A 17,500-nucleotide genomic window follows, 5' to 3' on the forward strand; every position below is an offset into this window, starting at 1 on the left:
CTGCAGTTCAGTGTGTCCGCCTGTTTCACCTAAAAAAAACACGTTGGAAAAAATTAAACCATAGAAAAAAATCTCACTGCAACATTTACTGCTGAATAGTATTTACTGATGCACGTTGGGTGTAATGAATGAAATGCAGCGAGCTAAGTACATACAGACTCACAGAGCCGCTAGCATGGCTATAAACTCTTATTTCCAAATATTTAAAAATGTATATACAGTGGTATTGATCATGATTCTGATCTTCTCAGCAAAAATAATAACAAGCATCTGTCATCATACAGCAATATTACTCGCCCGCAACACTAACAAATCTGAGAGACAATTAACTTTTCTCCTGATTTAGATGAGCTAAAACTGAGGTAGCATAGATGTATTTAAAGGTGCAGCCGGTATACAGGATGGTCAACAATCTGATAGAGTATGAATTTGTCCTTTTACACGCAGGACAGGAGACGTTTTGACATGTTCAAGTAGGAAAAGCACAGGTGGTAGAGTTCGGCCATTTCATTTCATTATAAATGTATTTATATTTATTTTAGACAGAGAAAGGTTAAGAAGTATGAGCTCATTTGTAAATAATAGTAATAATCCACGATTAGAAGCCGGTACTTTCTTAATTTATGGAGCCGTGCAAGTTTCCACAACACTTTCCTGCAAATATTTCAAAATAAAAGCCTTGTGTTAACAAATACAGGAATTCTATCCACAGGAAAAAGAAAATAAAACGCTAGAGGGTTTTTATTTGAAACGAAAACAGGAAGTGTTGAGTTAAAAATAAATATTAACTTTTTCATATTGACAGATACGGATATGAAACTCTAGTAATGTTGCTGATATGACGTCAATTTTTTTGTCAAAAAATCACTTTCTCTGTCCATCTTTGCTGTGAACCGCACGTGACACGCAGAAAAAATAGGCGACACCTCAAATCTCTAGAAGAGACGCAGCTGAGCCGTGCTGCTCGGGACGTGTGGCTGCTCTAACCTGTTAATACGCTGAAATAAAAAGCAAGAGATTTTGCAATGCACACGTGCTGCTCACGTGTCCTGTGTGGCCCGTGCGTGACTAGTAACACCTGTGCTTTTCCTACTATGACAAGTCAAAATGTCTGCTGTGAAAAAAAGGCCTATCAGTATGCTGTCAGTATATGGATGTCTTATTCAGTTCAGGCAGGCAGCCTGTGCTGTGTTCATTGTGGTCATGGTGTTAGTGTGTCCATTGCTGCTCTGAAGAGGAAACAATGGTAATGCATGATATAAAAACTGTCAAAAATTATTACTGAACAACAGCTCTTGAAGACTTAAGCGAGAGAGTATTACGTTACAGTTGAGGTTTCAGTGAGCCAGGCGGTAGTTCATGCACATCTCTGCAAGATGCAAAAAGAAAAGACAAAAAAAAGAGGAATCCGGTCACCACCTCCAGTCATTCGGTCTCTTTCGTTTAGCCGTCCTCTTCCTCTAAAAAATGTTTTCACTCAAACCTCGTCTCACTAAAGAGTTCTGGTTTCAGGTCAACACTAACTGTTCTGAAAGAAGTCACTGCAGTCAATTTTGACTGCACTCAGAGTCAACTTCCCTCCAAAATCCAGCGGCTCTATGAAGCTGTTGTGACTGGGGAAGAAACCCAGCATTTCTACAAACTCATCCTCTTCATCTTCCTCCTCCTCCTCCTCTTGCTGATCCTCCTCGTCCATACCTCCCGGCTCGTGTGATGAGATGTAGTCGACGGTTGTGTTGGTGTCCAGAGAGGTCTGCGTGTGGTCGGAGCTGTCGGAGTCGTGGGAGAAGCTCTTGATGTAGGTGGTCAGAGGGTAGAGCAGCGTGACCGGCTCCGTCTCGGGGCTTAGGCCGGTTTGAGGTGGGAGCTGCGAGGAGTCGTCTGTAGGTGCGCAGATGTCACTGTTCTGCTTGGGCAGCTCCTCCACGTCCACCAGGATGGGCTCTTCTTCCTCCGCGGTTACACTGGAGTTGCTCAGCTGCAGCTGGAGGTTCATCTTACCCTGTTTTGAATGAGGAGATACAGGCGTAAACTATGACCAGAGAGTTGCAATTTACAGTAGTTTGAAGCGCGTGTCTGTCCAGAACAAGCTGCTAGACTTGGCCCCCAGAAGTTCTGCTTGCAGCACTGTCGAGAACCGGCTGCTTGTACCCGCCAAGTGTGAAGTTGATTGGCCGAATGGCTCTCGAGATATGCGAAGGGGAGTCATATACAGTATACATAAACAAACAGAGAATACTTCCTTTATAGTTAAATGATAATACTGCTACAGCGCCACCGATTGGCCAAATGGCACTAAATTTACCATGGTCACTCAGACATCATATCTACACATGTCCACCAAATGTGATGGCAATAACACAAAGCGTTCAGGAGATATGAATTAGGAGGACCATGACAGTTTGCCACCCAGTACGGTCACTGATGTGTTCAAAATATGTAAATCTTTGGAGGCCGATGTCCAATTTACAAATGGGTAGGTATATTACATTAAGATCTACAAGCCAAATGCCAATTACACAATCATCCGGACAAAGACAAGCTACTTTATGTAATGCTAAACAACACGTTGGCTAATACTGCATATTTTATCTACCCGTATCTTGCAAAATGAAACCCATAACATTAACCTACCTTTGTGTCTGACTGTATGCTATATATACTAAAATTCAGCTTTTGAATCTTATTCACTGTGCAGTGTTTTGTGTTATCTTTTGACACTTGCAGTAAGCAGCCAGCGGATGGCACTCTTACCCTTAACCCTCCAACACTGGCCGACTCACTGTCAGTGACGTCACATTCCCCATTCCCTATAGCAAACCTGTATAGTCCGAAGATGTTCTGTACCAAATGTAGTGACGATTGCTAAAAATTTGTAGGACGAGCAGCAAAAAAATCTGATGTGGACAAAAATTAGAAATGGCGGAAAAATCAGTCTAGACGCAAATGGGCGTGGACCCACGAAATCCAGGCCACCATCTGGCCAAATTGCACCACATTTGACACCGCACATCCTGAGTATTACACCCGCCAAGTGTGAAGTCGATCGAATGAGCGGTTCACGACATATATGATAAAGGGACGGACAGAGATTCCTTGCTTTATATTTATATATTATACTATGTATTATATAGATTACCTTCTCCTGGGTGCACTCTTTTGCCCACTTGCTGTTTGCAGGATCTGGCACAACATCGAGCATGAGGCACTGGAAATACACCCAGAACCTGAGGGGGAGAACGTGGGAAACAATATGGCATTGAAATGGTAACATAATATTTGTATTGTGTGTTTTCTGCTGAGCTGTAAAGGAACAAAACTGAAAGGTGTGAGCTTGTTAGTTGATTTCACCTATAAATCCATATAAAGCTGCTGTTGCTCACATACCTCTGCTTTAGAGCTGAACTGTGATACAGACACACCAGAAACATCACGATCGGGGCGACGACTGCACACACCAGTAGGGGGGATAGTTGGGTCTCCTCTGCAACAGAGACAGGGAAACAGGGAGATGTGAGATTGCAGCGTCTATATTTGTCTCCTCTGGTAAAGCCAGTAAAAAAAACAGACAATACAGCATTTCATAATAATATCATAAGAGACAAATTAACAAAAAGACTATTCCAAAATGTTGAACTATTCCTTTAAAGGAACTTGGATAGCTGCTTACCCTGGATGAAGAACTTGACCTTTTGACCTACAGGGCCTTCTCCTGTAGCAGTTGACGCAGTCATCCACAGGCTGTAGACTTCTGGAGACAGGTCTTTGATGATGCGCATCCTCTCTGATGCTGGTATAGAGTCTGAAATATACATTTATATACACACACAGCAGAGGAAGGTTACTCATGTGACCAGGAGGCGATTTGTACATTTTTAACAGGCGGGCTGGACCCTGTTTTTTTCGTTCAAACTTGACTAGCAAACCGCCACATAAACGACTCTTTTGGTTTTTTATTTTCTAATATCCAAAAGCTTTATTCACAACATTGATATTCAAATTATTATCATTAATAACTAACAGAAACAGCAGTCCACCTTCTCTCTCTCTCTTCCCGATGCGGCGCTCAGTCTCTGTAAGTGTCTCAACCCTCAGTCCAAAAGTCAACATTTATTGAAAAAAGATTGATGTCATCCTTTCCCAAATTCCCAATATGTTTTTAATCTAACGAAATATTCAGCTTCAAGCCATATTTGTTGTCATTTAATCTTTTAAAAACAACATTCATTGTTGTCAAAAACCTGTATGTGTATTAACGGGGCGGTGTAGCAGTCTAACTTTGACCATCTTTCTAAAAAAACTAGGCGGAGATGTATAGTGGAGATTATTTTTATGAGCGTGCTCTGCATGTAATCTGATATTCAATTATGTTCAACGTGTTTATTATATCTAGGCCTCTATCTTTATATGTTTCATAGGCTATGCAATGCTGTCAGAATATGTAATATGTTTCTGTGGAAATAAGGCTTTGATTGAGGAAAAAAAACACATTTGGTATTGTTTGGTACACGCACAATTTGTATGTTTTTTTTCTAATTACGATTAATCGATTGATTAATCGTTAATGTTATCAATGATGTACTAAGGAAAGCGCTTACAATTTGCATCACAAACCTCAAAGGATCAATGAGTCAGGCAGACTAGACTAACATATTCAACATACCCCCGCACTCTGTCTGCTGCTAGTGGATGGAGAGCGGGGGATGGGAGGTTAATAAAGGGGGATGGTTGGATGGTTGCATCTAAAGAGTTCATGCTACAAAGCGCACACCATCACCTCAGTGTACAAGAGGTTTCAGTGAAGATAAATGGTTCTTACAAGGCTGCCGGTGTCCGCTGCCGTCCTCTAAATAGATGGTATACTGGGTGACACAACCCCCACGCTGACCCCTGGGAATCTCTATCCAGGTCACCTTCACTTGGTTTCCCTCCACCGTCTCTTGGACCGATGGACCGGCTGCCGGGGCTGCAAACAACAAGCAGAAGCCAGAAAAAAGACTGCTCAACAGGACGGATGAAAAAGGAATAATTGAAACAATTTAATACTCCTGTTACTGACTGAATATCTCTTCTTGGATCTTACCTGATTCCAAAGTGGTGACTCCTGTAAATCTGGTCCTGCTCACTGAGCTCCCGTTATAGAAAACATGTACTGCTCCCTCGTAGCACTCATATGGCTTAATACCTGCATAGAGACAGATAGAAAAACAACAGTATGGAAGAGGTAAAAGAGAGAGTCGGCTTTGTTGATGCCTCTAAAGATTGACTGAGTAAATCACTAAAAGTTGTTTCTGACATTGAGTCAAATGCCTGTCAGCATTATAAACAGCATTATAAGCATCCTGGCTTATTGGTACGCCAGCCAGAGTATGCAGGTCAAATGGGGCAATAGAGCCTCAGCTCCCTTTAGTGTTGGCAATGAGGTAGGACGCGGGAGGCTACTTTCACCAGCCATCTTTAACAAGTGAACGTGTACATAAATGATTTATCTGACCAACTAAGAGGCTGTGAAACTTATGCATCTTATGCATGTTAAAGATCTGGCTATTCTCTCTCCTAGCAGTGCTGCTGAATATAATGCTCCAAGTATGGGGTCAAACATGATGTGCAATACGATGCTAAAAAGAGTGTTGTTATGATATGTAGAACAAAAGAGGATAAAGACCTCAACTTTCCAGATTTATATCTATCAGGGCAAGTTTTATGTGTTTATAATAAAACAAAATATCTGGGGCTCTTCATTACAGATCACATGTCTGATGATGATGACATGTATAGGCAGTGCCGTATAATATATGCTCAAGCTAACATTGTCAACAAGATCAGCCATCTTTATATATATATATATATAATAACGTGTTAACGCAAAATTGTTTTAACGCCAATTATTTCTTTAACGCATTAACGCAATCGATCTTTCAGAGGTTGTAGCGGGCTAGCCAAATTTTGTCTACGCTAAATTTTGGCGAGGAAAAACTGGCATTGCCATTTTCAAAGGGGTCCCTTGACCTCTGACCTCAAGATATGTGAATGTAAATGGGTTCTATGAGTACCCACGAGTCTCCCCTTTACAGACATGCCCACTTTATGATAATCACATGCAGTTTGGGGCAAGTCATAGTCAAGTCAGCACACTGACACACTGACAGCTGTTGTTATAACAGATAAAAAAAAGAAAAAATGCGATTAACTATGGACAATCATGAACTGTAAGTCTCCATGTCCCACCTGTTACAACAGCATGGTTGTCATTCCTGCCCAGTCTGAGCCATCTGAGCTCCTCCAGCTTGTGGTCCTCTGGGTACCACTCCACCACGTACACTGCATGAAGCGGTGCAGCGTCAGGCTTTCTCCAGGAGATGGCGACACTGTGGTTGTCTGCAGTTACTTGCACGTCTTGAGGGGGCTCGAACTGCTGCCTGACCTTCACTACAAGAGAGAATCACACCAACGTCACCCTCAGTATTACTAATGCATCTGATATTTAACCTCTTAACATTACTGTTCACCCACAACAAGAGGTGCATTCTGGCTTCATGCAGCTAAGGACATAATAACAAGCATTCACTCATCAAAAAGAAGTGCTATCAGAATACTTCTTTTAAACGTAGAATAAGAGAGTATACTTTCAGTTTTCTTTTTATATACTTATCAGAGCTATACTTAACAAAAGTATACTTAAGTATACTTGGCTTATACTGACAAGCGTCTAAGGATATTTGGCTTATAGGCCTACTTGTACTTGATCTTTGATTGATATACTTAAGTATAATTAAGTATTTTTGCCTTATAGGCCCAGAGAAAGGTATACTTGGCTTGTTGTTGTGCTTCCTTTTTGATAGAGTAGCCTTTTAAAGTGTGTGAGAGTTTGTAAAAGGATGTTTTGATATGAATTTACTTCAATTCATCAAGAATTTTCGAAGTTTTTGGATTATCCGTTCACCGTGGAGGCGTGCGAAGAACAGCACATTTTATCACAAATCATCAAGTCAAATAGCAAAAAGAACAAGTCTCTTTGGCTAAGTACTATAAGTTAAAGCATACAAAGTGTACTTTCATGAACTAAAAAGCAAAGATGCAAATTTTTTTTGCAAGTCCAAGTCAAGTCTCAAGTCACTGTGTGTGCGACTTAAGTGCGACTCGTGTCCAAGTCGCAGACTCGAGTCCCCATCTCTGCTAAAAAGTGGGCTACAAATATATACAAGTAGCCTAGACTTGCAGAATAAACATTATTAAACGAGTGGTTTACTGAGATTATACTTTAAAGTGTACTTTCATAAACTAAAAAGTGGGCTACAAGTGTAAAACTAGTAAACTATCAGTATATTTATAGTATAGTTGCAGTACAAAATAAAACTTATTTGTAAACTCGTGATGTACTCAAAGTTCACTATTCTTATACTACTTAAAAGTATACTTTTATAAACTAAAAAGTGGGCCAATTTAGTCCCAAGAAGTATTACAAGTAGTACACTTATAAGTATACGACTAGTACGCTGAGTATACTTGGGAAATATAAACTTGAACTTACTTGTTGCCTGTTGGGCTGCAGTTTGCCATGTTATGATTTGAGCATATTGTGTATGCTAAATGCAGTAGCTGTGAGGGTTTCTGGACAATATTTGTCATTGTTTTGTGTTGTTAATTGATTTTTAATAATAAATATATACATAAAGCATAAAGCAGCATATTTGTCCACTCCCAAGTTGATAAGAGTATTAAATACTTGACAAATCTCCCTTTAAGGTACATTTTGAACAGATAAAAACTGTGCGATTAATTGCAATTAAATGTTTTAATCGATTAACAGCCTTATTTGTTTTCAATGAATGAGTGAGTGTTTATAGATCTGACATTTATTAAAAGTTATTCATAATTGATAGACTTTAAAATCCTTTAATAGTGACAAATATCCAATGTGTTACGTTTTCCACTTAAGTATACTTCATAAAATATACTTCAAGGGAAGTTTGCTTTATTTTTGTACCTTTTGTGTGACGGGTTGTAATCCTGGCAGGAGGGGACGGCCCTTTGGAGTTGCAAGTCCACACCGTCACTTCACAGTCGGCACAGAACGGGACTGAATAATTCCTGGCATCGGCACTAATGTTTGTGACGAACAGCAATCCAGAGTTTCGGCTGTCAACTCTGACTTTATACTCTATGATTTTCCCTCTAGCCGTGGAAACGTTCGGCTCCTGCAGTCAGAAAAATGTTTTTAAAAGTGAATTAATGAGTGACAGAATATATTTGTGTTTATTGAAGGAAAAGAAACAACAATATGAGCAGTATACACCTTGGATTTGTCTTTACAGGATGCTTAAAATCGAATCAATGAGACGACATGTAAGACACATCATTTCTGTTCAGCTCCTCTTTTTCTTGTAAACTGAAACTGTGGCGTCTGCCGTCAGGTTTCACTTATCTCTCGCTGTCTTTATATGTGAAGTTAAATGAGTGTAGGTGTGTGTGTGTGTGGTAAAGGGGTGGGGATGTGCAAGTGTGTGTGCGTGAGAGAGTCACAGCTCAGAAGTGGTCAAGGGTTTGACCTTTAGTTTGTGTAGCAGAAAGTAGTAGTGAAGCAGGAAGATCAGAAAGTGTTACTATGGCGACAACAACCGCACGCCCACACAGATGCAGAGTGAGAGAGGGAACACACGGAGACTACAAACCTTCAAACACATGAAACTGTACGGCAGAGTTGTTATTATGTGTATTATCCTTCACAATCATTCACAAGTTAAACAGTTGAAAAGATTTGAAAACGTACCTTCCAATAAACTCTCAGGGATTTGAAGTCAGAGGCGGGTTCAGCGAACCACACGTCCAACTCTTTAGCAGGAGCTACAACAAGAAAATAATCTGTCATTTGACAATAATACTGAAATCATACATAAGAAGGTCGATAGTTTAGCGTTTGACTTTACAGAACTTTTTTTTTCAATAAATTAGTGAAATACATTTTTATAGAATTGACATTTCTTAAAAGTTATTCCTAATTGATAAACTTTATAATCCTTTAGCCCCTTAAAATTCTGACGGCCTGTAGGCGGGCCAATAGAGTGAAGACATTGCATCATATGAAGCTAGAAAACCTGATGAATCCATCGGTACCAACCACGTCATACTAGCTTGTCGTGAAGGAGGTTAAATAATGCTCCAAACATTCGCTAAATTTTGGCGAGGAAAAACTGTCATGGCCATTTTCAAAGGGGTCCCTTGACCTCTGACCTCAAGATATGTGAATGAAAATGGGTTCTATGGGTACCCACGAGTCTCCCCTTTACAGACATGCCCACTTTATGATAATCACATGCAGTTTGGGGCAAGTCATAGTCAAGTCAGCACACTGACACACTGACAGCTGTTGTTGCCTGTTGGGCTGCAGTTTGCCATGTTATGATTTGAGCATATTTTGTATGCTAAATGCAGTACCTGTGAGGGTTTCTGGACAATATCTGTCATTGTTTTGTGTTGTTAATTGATTTACAATAATAAATATATACATACATTTGCATAAAGCAGCATATTTGTCCACTCCCATGTTGGTAAGAGTATCAAATCCTTGACAAATCTCCCTTTAAGGTACATTTTGAACAGATAAAAAATGCCTGATATCGCAGATTAACCCAATTGTGGAGCCCGATTTTAAAACCTGGTTAGATACAATAGATGTTCATATGCTGAATGAATCTCAGGATAACTGTTATAGGAGTTTTACACAACAGTGTGTTCATAAGAGGCAGAATGGGGAGTTAAACCTCTCTGGGGTCTAATTTACCCGAAACATAAGTAACCTTCATCACCTTCATCGAATCTGCAAGCCCAGTTAGTGGAAGATAGTGTTTTTCACTTTTTTACCCTTTTGGTTTCAATAAGGTCAGGAGAAAAAGGAGAAAGGTATTTAAAGTAAACAATTAATTGATTTTGCAATTATTGGTATATTTTTTACACATACAGCAGTGAAATCTGTGGTACTCCAAACTATGAGAAGATAACGTCAATTTCAACAAAAAAAAAGGTATGATTTCAGATCTGCACACGACTGCACTTTAAAGGATGTTATTACTGACACATGGAAACTAAGCATTTGTTGTGGTAGATTATCTTCCTCAATTATGTTTCAAGGTGATTTTCATACGGTCCTGGATGAAACCAGCGGCTGCCTGGAAGATCAGAAATCACACGTGTGGTTTAGAAACGCCCACTCAGCTGTTAGCGAAAAGAAACGACGCAGGTTACCACAGTAAGCTAACCAATAAGGTTATGAATAATGTGAACGCTGGCACTATAGGTGAGTCAGTGTTAGCTGTGTTAAGTCTGGGAACAACTGAAAGGGTTAGTTTGAATTTTTTTGAAGTGGGGTTGTATGTATACTCCCGTGTTCTGGGAGGTAAAATTAGTGTTTTTGTCAATGGAGTCTGGTGGCTTTGAAGAGAGCGATATAACGGCTTCAGTTATCGGTCAGAAAGGGCCGTCTGATGGCGAGGTAAAAAGCGGCAGAGCAGCGGAAAAACTTATTTTAACCACCTCAAAAAAAGTGTGCCAACCGCCATATGAGTCACTGTAGGTAATACACGCTGACTATGGATAAGATATACGTATATATACGTAGAACGTCATCATGGAGAAAACTACGTCAGGTCACGTGGGAAAAGGTTTTTAGAAGGGTAGAAGGGAAAGCAGCATTTTGACGCTTAAACATATGTACTTGGACCAAAATTTTAATGTAAAGATTTGGATACATAGGGCTGTCAAAGTTAATGCGATAATAACGCGATAATAACGCGTTAACGCAAATTCATTTAGATAGATAGAAGATACTGGCATCATGTGAACCTACAAAACTTAAGGAATCCATCGGTACCAACCATGTCATACAGCTGTTGTTGCCTGTTGGGCTGCAGTTTGCCATGTTATGATTTGAGCATATTTGTAATGCTAAATGCAGTATCTGTGAGGGTTTCTGGACAATATTTGTCATTGTTTTGTGTTGTTAATTGATTCCTAATAATAAATATATACATACATTTGCATAAAGCAGCATATTTGCCCACTCCCATGTTGATAAGAGTATTAAATACTTGACAAATCTCCCTTTAAGGTACATTTTGAACAGATAAAAAATATGCGATTAATTTGCGATTAGATATTTTAATCGATTGACAGCCCCACTATATATATGTAGTAATGTCATCATGCATAAACCTACATCAGGTCAAGTGGAAAACTGGTTTTAGGAAGGCTTGGGAATAACATACGTAATTTGACCAAAATTTTAATGTACGGATTTGAATACATAAGAAACACCACTGGGAAGCTACAGAATGATAATAAAGTCCTCAATAACGGACCAGTCCTTTGATGGTAAACGTAAATACCCTTTACCTTTACACTTTACTGTAACTATCTCTACTGTGACGTCTGTTGCGGGCTGCTAGTGGAAAGCTGATCTTTCACTGTTGCACATTCATGTCTTATTCAGCCGGAAAGACACCTTCATATCTTCACACCATCAGGATTTTAAATATGCAGCAATATTTCCCATGAAGCATCTCTGTCTTCTTTACCACTTCCCTTTTCTTCAGTCTGGCTCAGTGTTTAATTGATATTAAATAAGACTAGGGCTGTCTATAGATACAAATATTTAATCGCGATTAATCGCATGATTGTCCATAGTTAATAGCTGTTATTCGCAAACATTTTCTGTTCAAAATGAACCTTAAAGGGAAATTTGTCAAGTATTCAATACTCTTATCAACATGGGAGTGGACAAATATGATACTTTATGCAAATGTATGTATATATTTATTATTGGAAATCAGTTAACAACACAAAACAATGACAAATATTGTCCAGAAACCCTCACAGGTACTGCATTTAGCATAAAAAATATGCTCAAATCATAACATGGCAAACTGCAGCCCAACAGGCAACAACAGCTGTCAGTGTGTCAGTGTGCTGACTTGACTCTGACTTGCCCCAAAACTGCATGTGATTATCATAAAGTGGGCATGTCTGTAAAGGGAGACTCGTGGGTACCCATAAAACCCATTTACATTCACATATCTTGAGGTCAGAGGTCAAGGGACCCCTTTGGAAATGGCCATGACAGTTTCATAATATCAGCGTAAGCCACTGTGTCTTGTAGACACAGTGGCTTACGTCTTGGCCTGTTTCAGTGGCTTGTAGGGAACCTGCAGACAGTCAGTGGTTAGCTGATAACCTACTGGAAAGGAAACCTTACTGTATTATCTGATAGATCCCCACAGAGATACTGTAAATACTCCATTCAGATCTAACTGTGTGTAGATAAAATGAGCAATGCTTTCACTCAGGAAGTGCAGAAATAGTTTCAGGTTAATACAGGTTTGTTTACCTTCCTCTTGAGTCCAGCTGGAAATGTTTGCGCTCCACTGACTCCACAGGCCGGTGTTGAATTTGGATCTGGCTCTGAAGTGGTACAACGTGTAGGGCTCCAGAGAGGAGATGGACCGATCCTGAACCGAACTCATCTGCAAGTAAAAAAATTAGTGTGTTTTTAAATCTTATTTTTAATTGATTTAAACTCACACATCAATGCTCCAACAACAGAGTAAAATGGCAGTTATGATCACACTGTAAGGACACCTGATAGAGCTCCAATTTCGGCTTGTGTAACAGTGTGAGTTCACCTTCGCGCACATCAACCTGACACTCATATCTGCCTTTGGCTTTGAATCAGCAGAAGAGCTGTGAGGTGACTGTATGTCTTCAAAGGGTTCATTCAAGTTACCTTCTGCAGCCTCTCTTGCAACATCTCAGTGAAAGTCCCGACATTTTCCAACAACAGCTTCTTACCGAGTCTGGAGAAGATGTCCATGTGTGCGTTTCTGCTCTGTACTGGACCTCCAGGTGTTGAGTCCACACAGGCTGCTCCACCGTGATGATGATGATGCACTCTCGGGAAGAGCACTCCGGTTGGCCAAGAACAGGAGTCGATGGCATCGCTGCTCACATCAACACAGAGTAGTCAGATAAATTAAAAACAGAAGGCGGTAACACTTCATTTTACAGGTCCGTAAATATCATGGTATTCATTCATTCGTTATCCATAACTGCTTATTCCACCCTGGACAGGTCGCCAGACTATCACAGGGCTGACACATAGAGACAGACAACCATTCACGCTCACATTCACTCCTAATTTAGATTCCACAATGAACCTAACCTGCAAGTTTTTGGACTGTGGGAGGAAGCCGGAGAACCCGGAGAAAACACACGCTGACGCGAAGAGAACAATAAAGTAATTTTCAATAAATCTTAATGTGAATATTGGGGTAATTTGGCAGTGATTCCAAAGAAATTTCAAATAGGTTACTTGCTAATTATCACCATATTACCATGAAATTTGCGGACCTGTAAAGTGCAGTATTACTCAGAAGTCATGAGTCAACTGTCACAGAGGGCTCACTATATGACCTTTTAGATATTAGATATCAAAGCAGCGGTTGAACAGATAGGATTCCACTGAATCATGACTGGCCATCGGAGGTCGTCATCACTTAGTGGAAAGGAGGAAGGAGGGAGATTATCAACCATCATAAAGTCAAGATTAGATCATAAAAAGAAGGACGCATTTCACTGCAAAGTTGCTTTCAAGTTCCAGTCACGACATCATTGTGACTTCATGCCTTACAAACAAACTGGACACTGTCATAACCAGTGGGCTACCTCCGGGTCTGAAAAGTGAAGCCAATGCTGAAGAGCCTTAAACTGTTATTCTTACTAACAGCCAGCAGGGGGCGACTCCTCTGGTTGCAGAAAGAAGTCTGATTGTATAGAAGTCTATGAGAAAATGAGCCTACTTCTCACTTGATTTATTACCTCAGTAAACATTGTAAACATGAGTTTATGGTCTCAATCGCTAGTTTCAAGTCTTCTTCAATACAGCATGATGTTCATTCAGTAAATTATGGTCCCATTTAAAGTTAAATAGACCATAAAGCAGGGTATACTTTAGGGCGTGGCTACCTTGTGATTGACAGGTCGCTACCACGGCGTTGTCCGGTCTGGGAGTTGTCCGTGTTTTAGTCTTACAACTTTAACCCTTTCACAGTGTGTTTTCAGTTCATGAAAGTTAACTGTAACATTTTGGTCGCCTAAAAATGTTTTATTCAGATGGTTCGGTTGTATTTAGCTCCACCCTCTCGTGTCACTTCTGGTTGCAAAAATACAAGATGGCGACGACCAAAATGTCGAACTCAAGGATTCAAAATGGAAATCCACAAACCAATGGGTGATGTAACGGTGACTACGTCCACATCTTATATACAGTCTATGGTCATAACACATGAAACATGACACGCTCTCCCTGCAAAAGTTTCCAAGCGCCTCACCAAACACTTGACTGATAACGTGCTGCTGTCTTACCGATGTCACTGAGCGTGTAGTTGATGGTGACGGACACTGCAGAGCCCAGAGGGTTTTGGGTTTCGACCCACACAGAGATCAGCCGGACGGAGTGGGACACGTTGAAACCAGCTGATGGTATATCACTTCCCTTACTGGAGACTTTGTGCGCCACTGTTTCATCTGTGTGGTTTCCGGATACAGTTCTAACCCTGAAACACACAAAAAACACGTTTCATTTAACAGTAAACACAAGTATGTATGGTATTATTGTTTAGTTGACTTCACTCACCACAGCATTGAATTATTCCTCAGAAAAGTATCTCGTCCTCGGTTCCAAGTGCAGAAAACAAATCCCCTTTCATTACCTTTGCCCTTGTAGATGCATGAAATGTTTTTAGGGCGCTCCGGTAGATCTGACGGACAAAGATGACGAAGAATTTAATGAAAAGTAATAAACCTAAAACAATCTGCCTAAAAAAGGCATTTAAAAAACCCCAGTTAAAACCGCAGTAATAAATCAGGTCAGGCTGGTCTCATAAACCGTTCGTAGCTGTACCTTCGAAAAGTAATGCATAAAATTCCTAATGTGCAATTCCTAATGTTATCAATTGCATTGCATAAACAGATTGAATCTTTTTCAGTATTGGATGTGGCATTTTAGAATAAAGATGATTCCATGTTAAGGAACAGACATGCTGTACGTGTCAAAAACAAACTTGTGTTTAGTCCTCAATAAGCTCTGTGGTTGGAACTTATTGCATTATTAGCTCTGACACTTAGCCGCACCACGCCTGCAGCATGCAGCCAGCAAGCAGCGTGTACTCTAAGTATAGAAGAGAAAGCAGAACCAGCTCTGACTCTTTTTTTAACAGCTCTTGTGGCTTGAAAATTTACAGTCATGTCTTAAAGGGGACATATCATGATTATTTTCAGTTTCATTCTTGTATTTTGGGTTTCTACTAGAACATGTTTACCTGCTTTAATGTTCAATAAAACACATTATTTTCCTCATACTGTCCGTCTGAATATACCTGTATTCATCCTCTGTCTGAAACGCTCTGTTTTAGCGCCTGTCTCTTTAAGACCTCCTCCTGAAAAAGCCCAGTCTGCTCTGATTGGATCATAAGAAAAATATGGTGCACCGTGCACCTTTGCAAAGGTAGTTCTCAAGCTGTGGAAAACGTGTAATAGACCCACCGGTCCACCAGAGGATAGCGTGTCATGGTACGTGTCCACAGGGGCGTTTGTTATCGCGAGGGATCGCCTTGCTTCCCAGCATTGGACGCTTGATGGGCTACCACTAGACACTAGGCACTCGCCACCCGATTAGATGAATGCTTTCCCTCGTGGGCTGCTGCTCCCAGCTTTCAAACCGGAACCAACATGGTGGCTCGTTTGGAAACTGTCTTCTCTTATATCACGAAAATAGTTCATCAAAATGTGTTTCTGAAAACACTTTAAGGGAGAAATAATCCATGCAGTTGCTGAATCTGTCTTTATTTTGTGGCCAAACGGCGATACTACAACTTCCAACTCAGTTGAGACACCTCCCCTCTTATTTCACAGTTTGTGGGTTGGTAGACACTCCAGATACCCAAATGTATTTAAAAAGTGAGTTTTTCATGATATGTCCCCTTTAATAAAAGTCTCATTTTATGCACCATGCACTGTAAAACATCCTGCATTCCTTTTTTTAGAGAATTATATAGTCCACTAAATGTGTTCATAAAGAAACTTTTCATGAGGATAGATGTGTCAGAAAGAGATGTTTGGTGTCATACTCACATCCAGCTGAGATGTCCAGTCCACAGGGGTCCAGAGGTGGAGGACACTTACACTGACAGCTGTATGTCCTGTTCTTGGTTATGTTTGCCACTTTAAAATATATAGTTGTTAAATTTAACTCTTTGTGGCTCTGTAGTGTGGGCGGATGGTCGCTGCTCATGGATCCTTTGCACTTGCAGTTAAAGGTGCAGTACACCTTGAAACTGGAGCCTCGCTGCACCACATGACCAGCGCTGGACCAGATTGTGCAGGATTTCTCACCTGAGAAGCAGAAATGATGACTTGATTTAAGCTGCATTGTTCATATCGTGTAGATATGTGAATGTAATGTCGTGGATTTGTTGAATTTGGAGCAGGTGAGGACATTTAATTCTGCACACCTACGTTACATAAAACACTTCATCCTTATGCAGATGCACAATTTATTTACAAACATCACTGACAAAAGGTTTTTCTTATGCATCCACTGACTTTTATCACCAAATAGCAGGTGGAGAAGTATTCAGATTCTTTACTTAAGAAAAGTGGTATCATCAAAACTAAAAAACCTAAGTAATCCATTGGTACCAACCATGTCATACTAGCTTATTGCGAAAATAACGCTTCAAACTTACGTTAAACTTTGGCGAGGAAAAGCTAGCATGGCCATTTTCAAAGGGGTCCCTTGACCTCTGACCTCAAGATATGTGAATGAAAATGGGTTCTATGGGTACCCACGAGTCTCCCCTTTACAGACATGCCCACTTTATGATAATCACATGCAGTTTGGGGCAAGTCATAGTCAAGTCAGCACACTGACACACTGACAGCTGTCGTTGCCTGTTGGGCTGCAGTTTGCCATGTTATGATTTGAGCATATTTTTTATGCTAAATGCAGTACCTGTGAGGGTTTCTGGACAATATTTGTCATTGTTTTGTGTTGTTTATTGATTTCCAGTAATAAATATATACATACATTTGCATAAAGCAGCATATTTGCCCACTCCCATGTTGATAAGAGTATTAAATACTTGATAAATCTCCCTTTATTTATTTTTTTATACTTTATTTTCCCCTTTTTTCAAGGCTGTTTTCATATATGCAATCCACTGTTTGTAATTACAACAGTCCATGAAGTCTATTTTAAGTAGATGAGCTTACAGACAAACCCATCAAGTACACTATAGAGAAAACAACCTCAACATTCAAAACCAAAACAAAACCAAGAAAAGAAATAACAACAATAATAATGACAAAAAGAAAGAGTAGAGTTAACAAAGCAAACAAAAAAAACAAAAAAAAAATGTCAAATGACAAATCTCCCTTTAAGGTACTTTTTGAA

At 40.0% G+C, this 17,500-nt stretch overlaps 1 protein-coding gene across 1 annotated transcript in view; it reads right to left on the reverse strand.

The window, feature by feature from the left end:
• Positions 1 to 1,400: 1,400 nt before the first annotated feature.
• LOC141768009 (interleukin-12 receptor subunit beta-2-like) overlaps positions 1,401 to 17,500 on the reverse strand; it is a 16,781-nt gene continuing 681 nt past the window's right edge. Inside the window, exons 3-16 of the mRNA XM_074635867.1 lie at positions 16,180 to 16,440; positions 14,684 to 14,807; positions 14,413 to 14,603; positions 12,841 to 12,989; positions 12,380 to 12,515; positions 8,771 to 8,844; positions 7,988 to 8,198; positions 6,229 to 6,429; positions 5,084 to 5,185; positions 4,820 to 4,966; positions 3,671 to 3,802; positions 3,388 to 3,484; positions 3,140 to 3,227; positions 1,401 to 2,002 (exon numbers count right to left, since the gene is read on the reverse strand). Of these exons, the coding sequence (XP_074491968.1) occupies positions 1,520 to 2,002; positions 3,140 to 3,227; positions 3,388 to 3,484; positions 3,671 to 3,802; positions 4,820 to 4,966; positions 5,084 to 5,185; positions 6,229 to 6,429; positions 7,988 to 8,198; positions 8,771 to 8,844; positions 12,380 to 12,515; positions 12,841 to 12,989; positions 14,413 to 14,603; positions 14,684 to 14,807; positions 16,180 to 16,440 (2,396 nt within the window). The 3' untranslated portion in view covers positions 1,401 to 1,519. The remainder of the gene's footprint in view (positions 2,003 to 3,139; positions 3,228 to 3,387; positions 3,485 to 3,670; positions 3,803 to 4,819; positions 4,967 to 5,083; positions 5,186 to 6,228; positions 6,430 to 7,987; positions 8,199 to 8,770; positions 8,845 to 12,379; positions 12,516 to 12,840; positions 12,990 to 14,412; positions 14,604 to 14,683; positions 14,808 to 16,179; positions 16,441 to 17,500) is intronic.

This window comes from Sebastes fasciatus, chromosome 5 (genome assembly GCF_043250625.1).
Source record: "Sebastes fasciatus isolate fSebFas1 chromosome 5, fSebFas1.pri, whole genome shotgun sequence".
In the NCBI taxonomy this organism is placed as follows: domain Eukaryota; kingdom Metazoa; phylum Chordata; class Actinopteri; order Perciformes; family Sebastidae; genus Sebastes; species Sebastes fasciatus.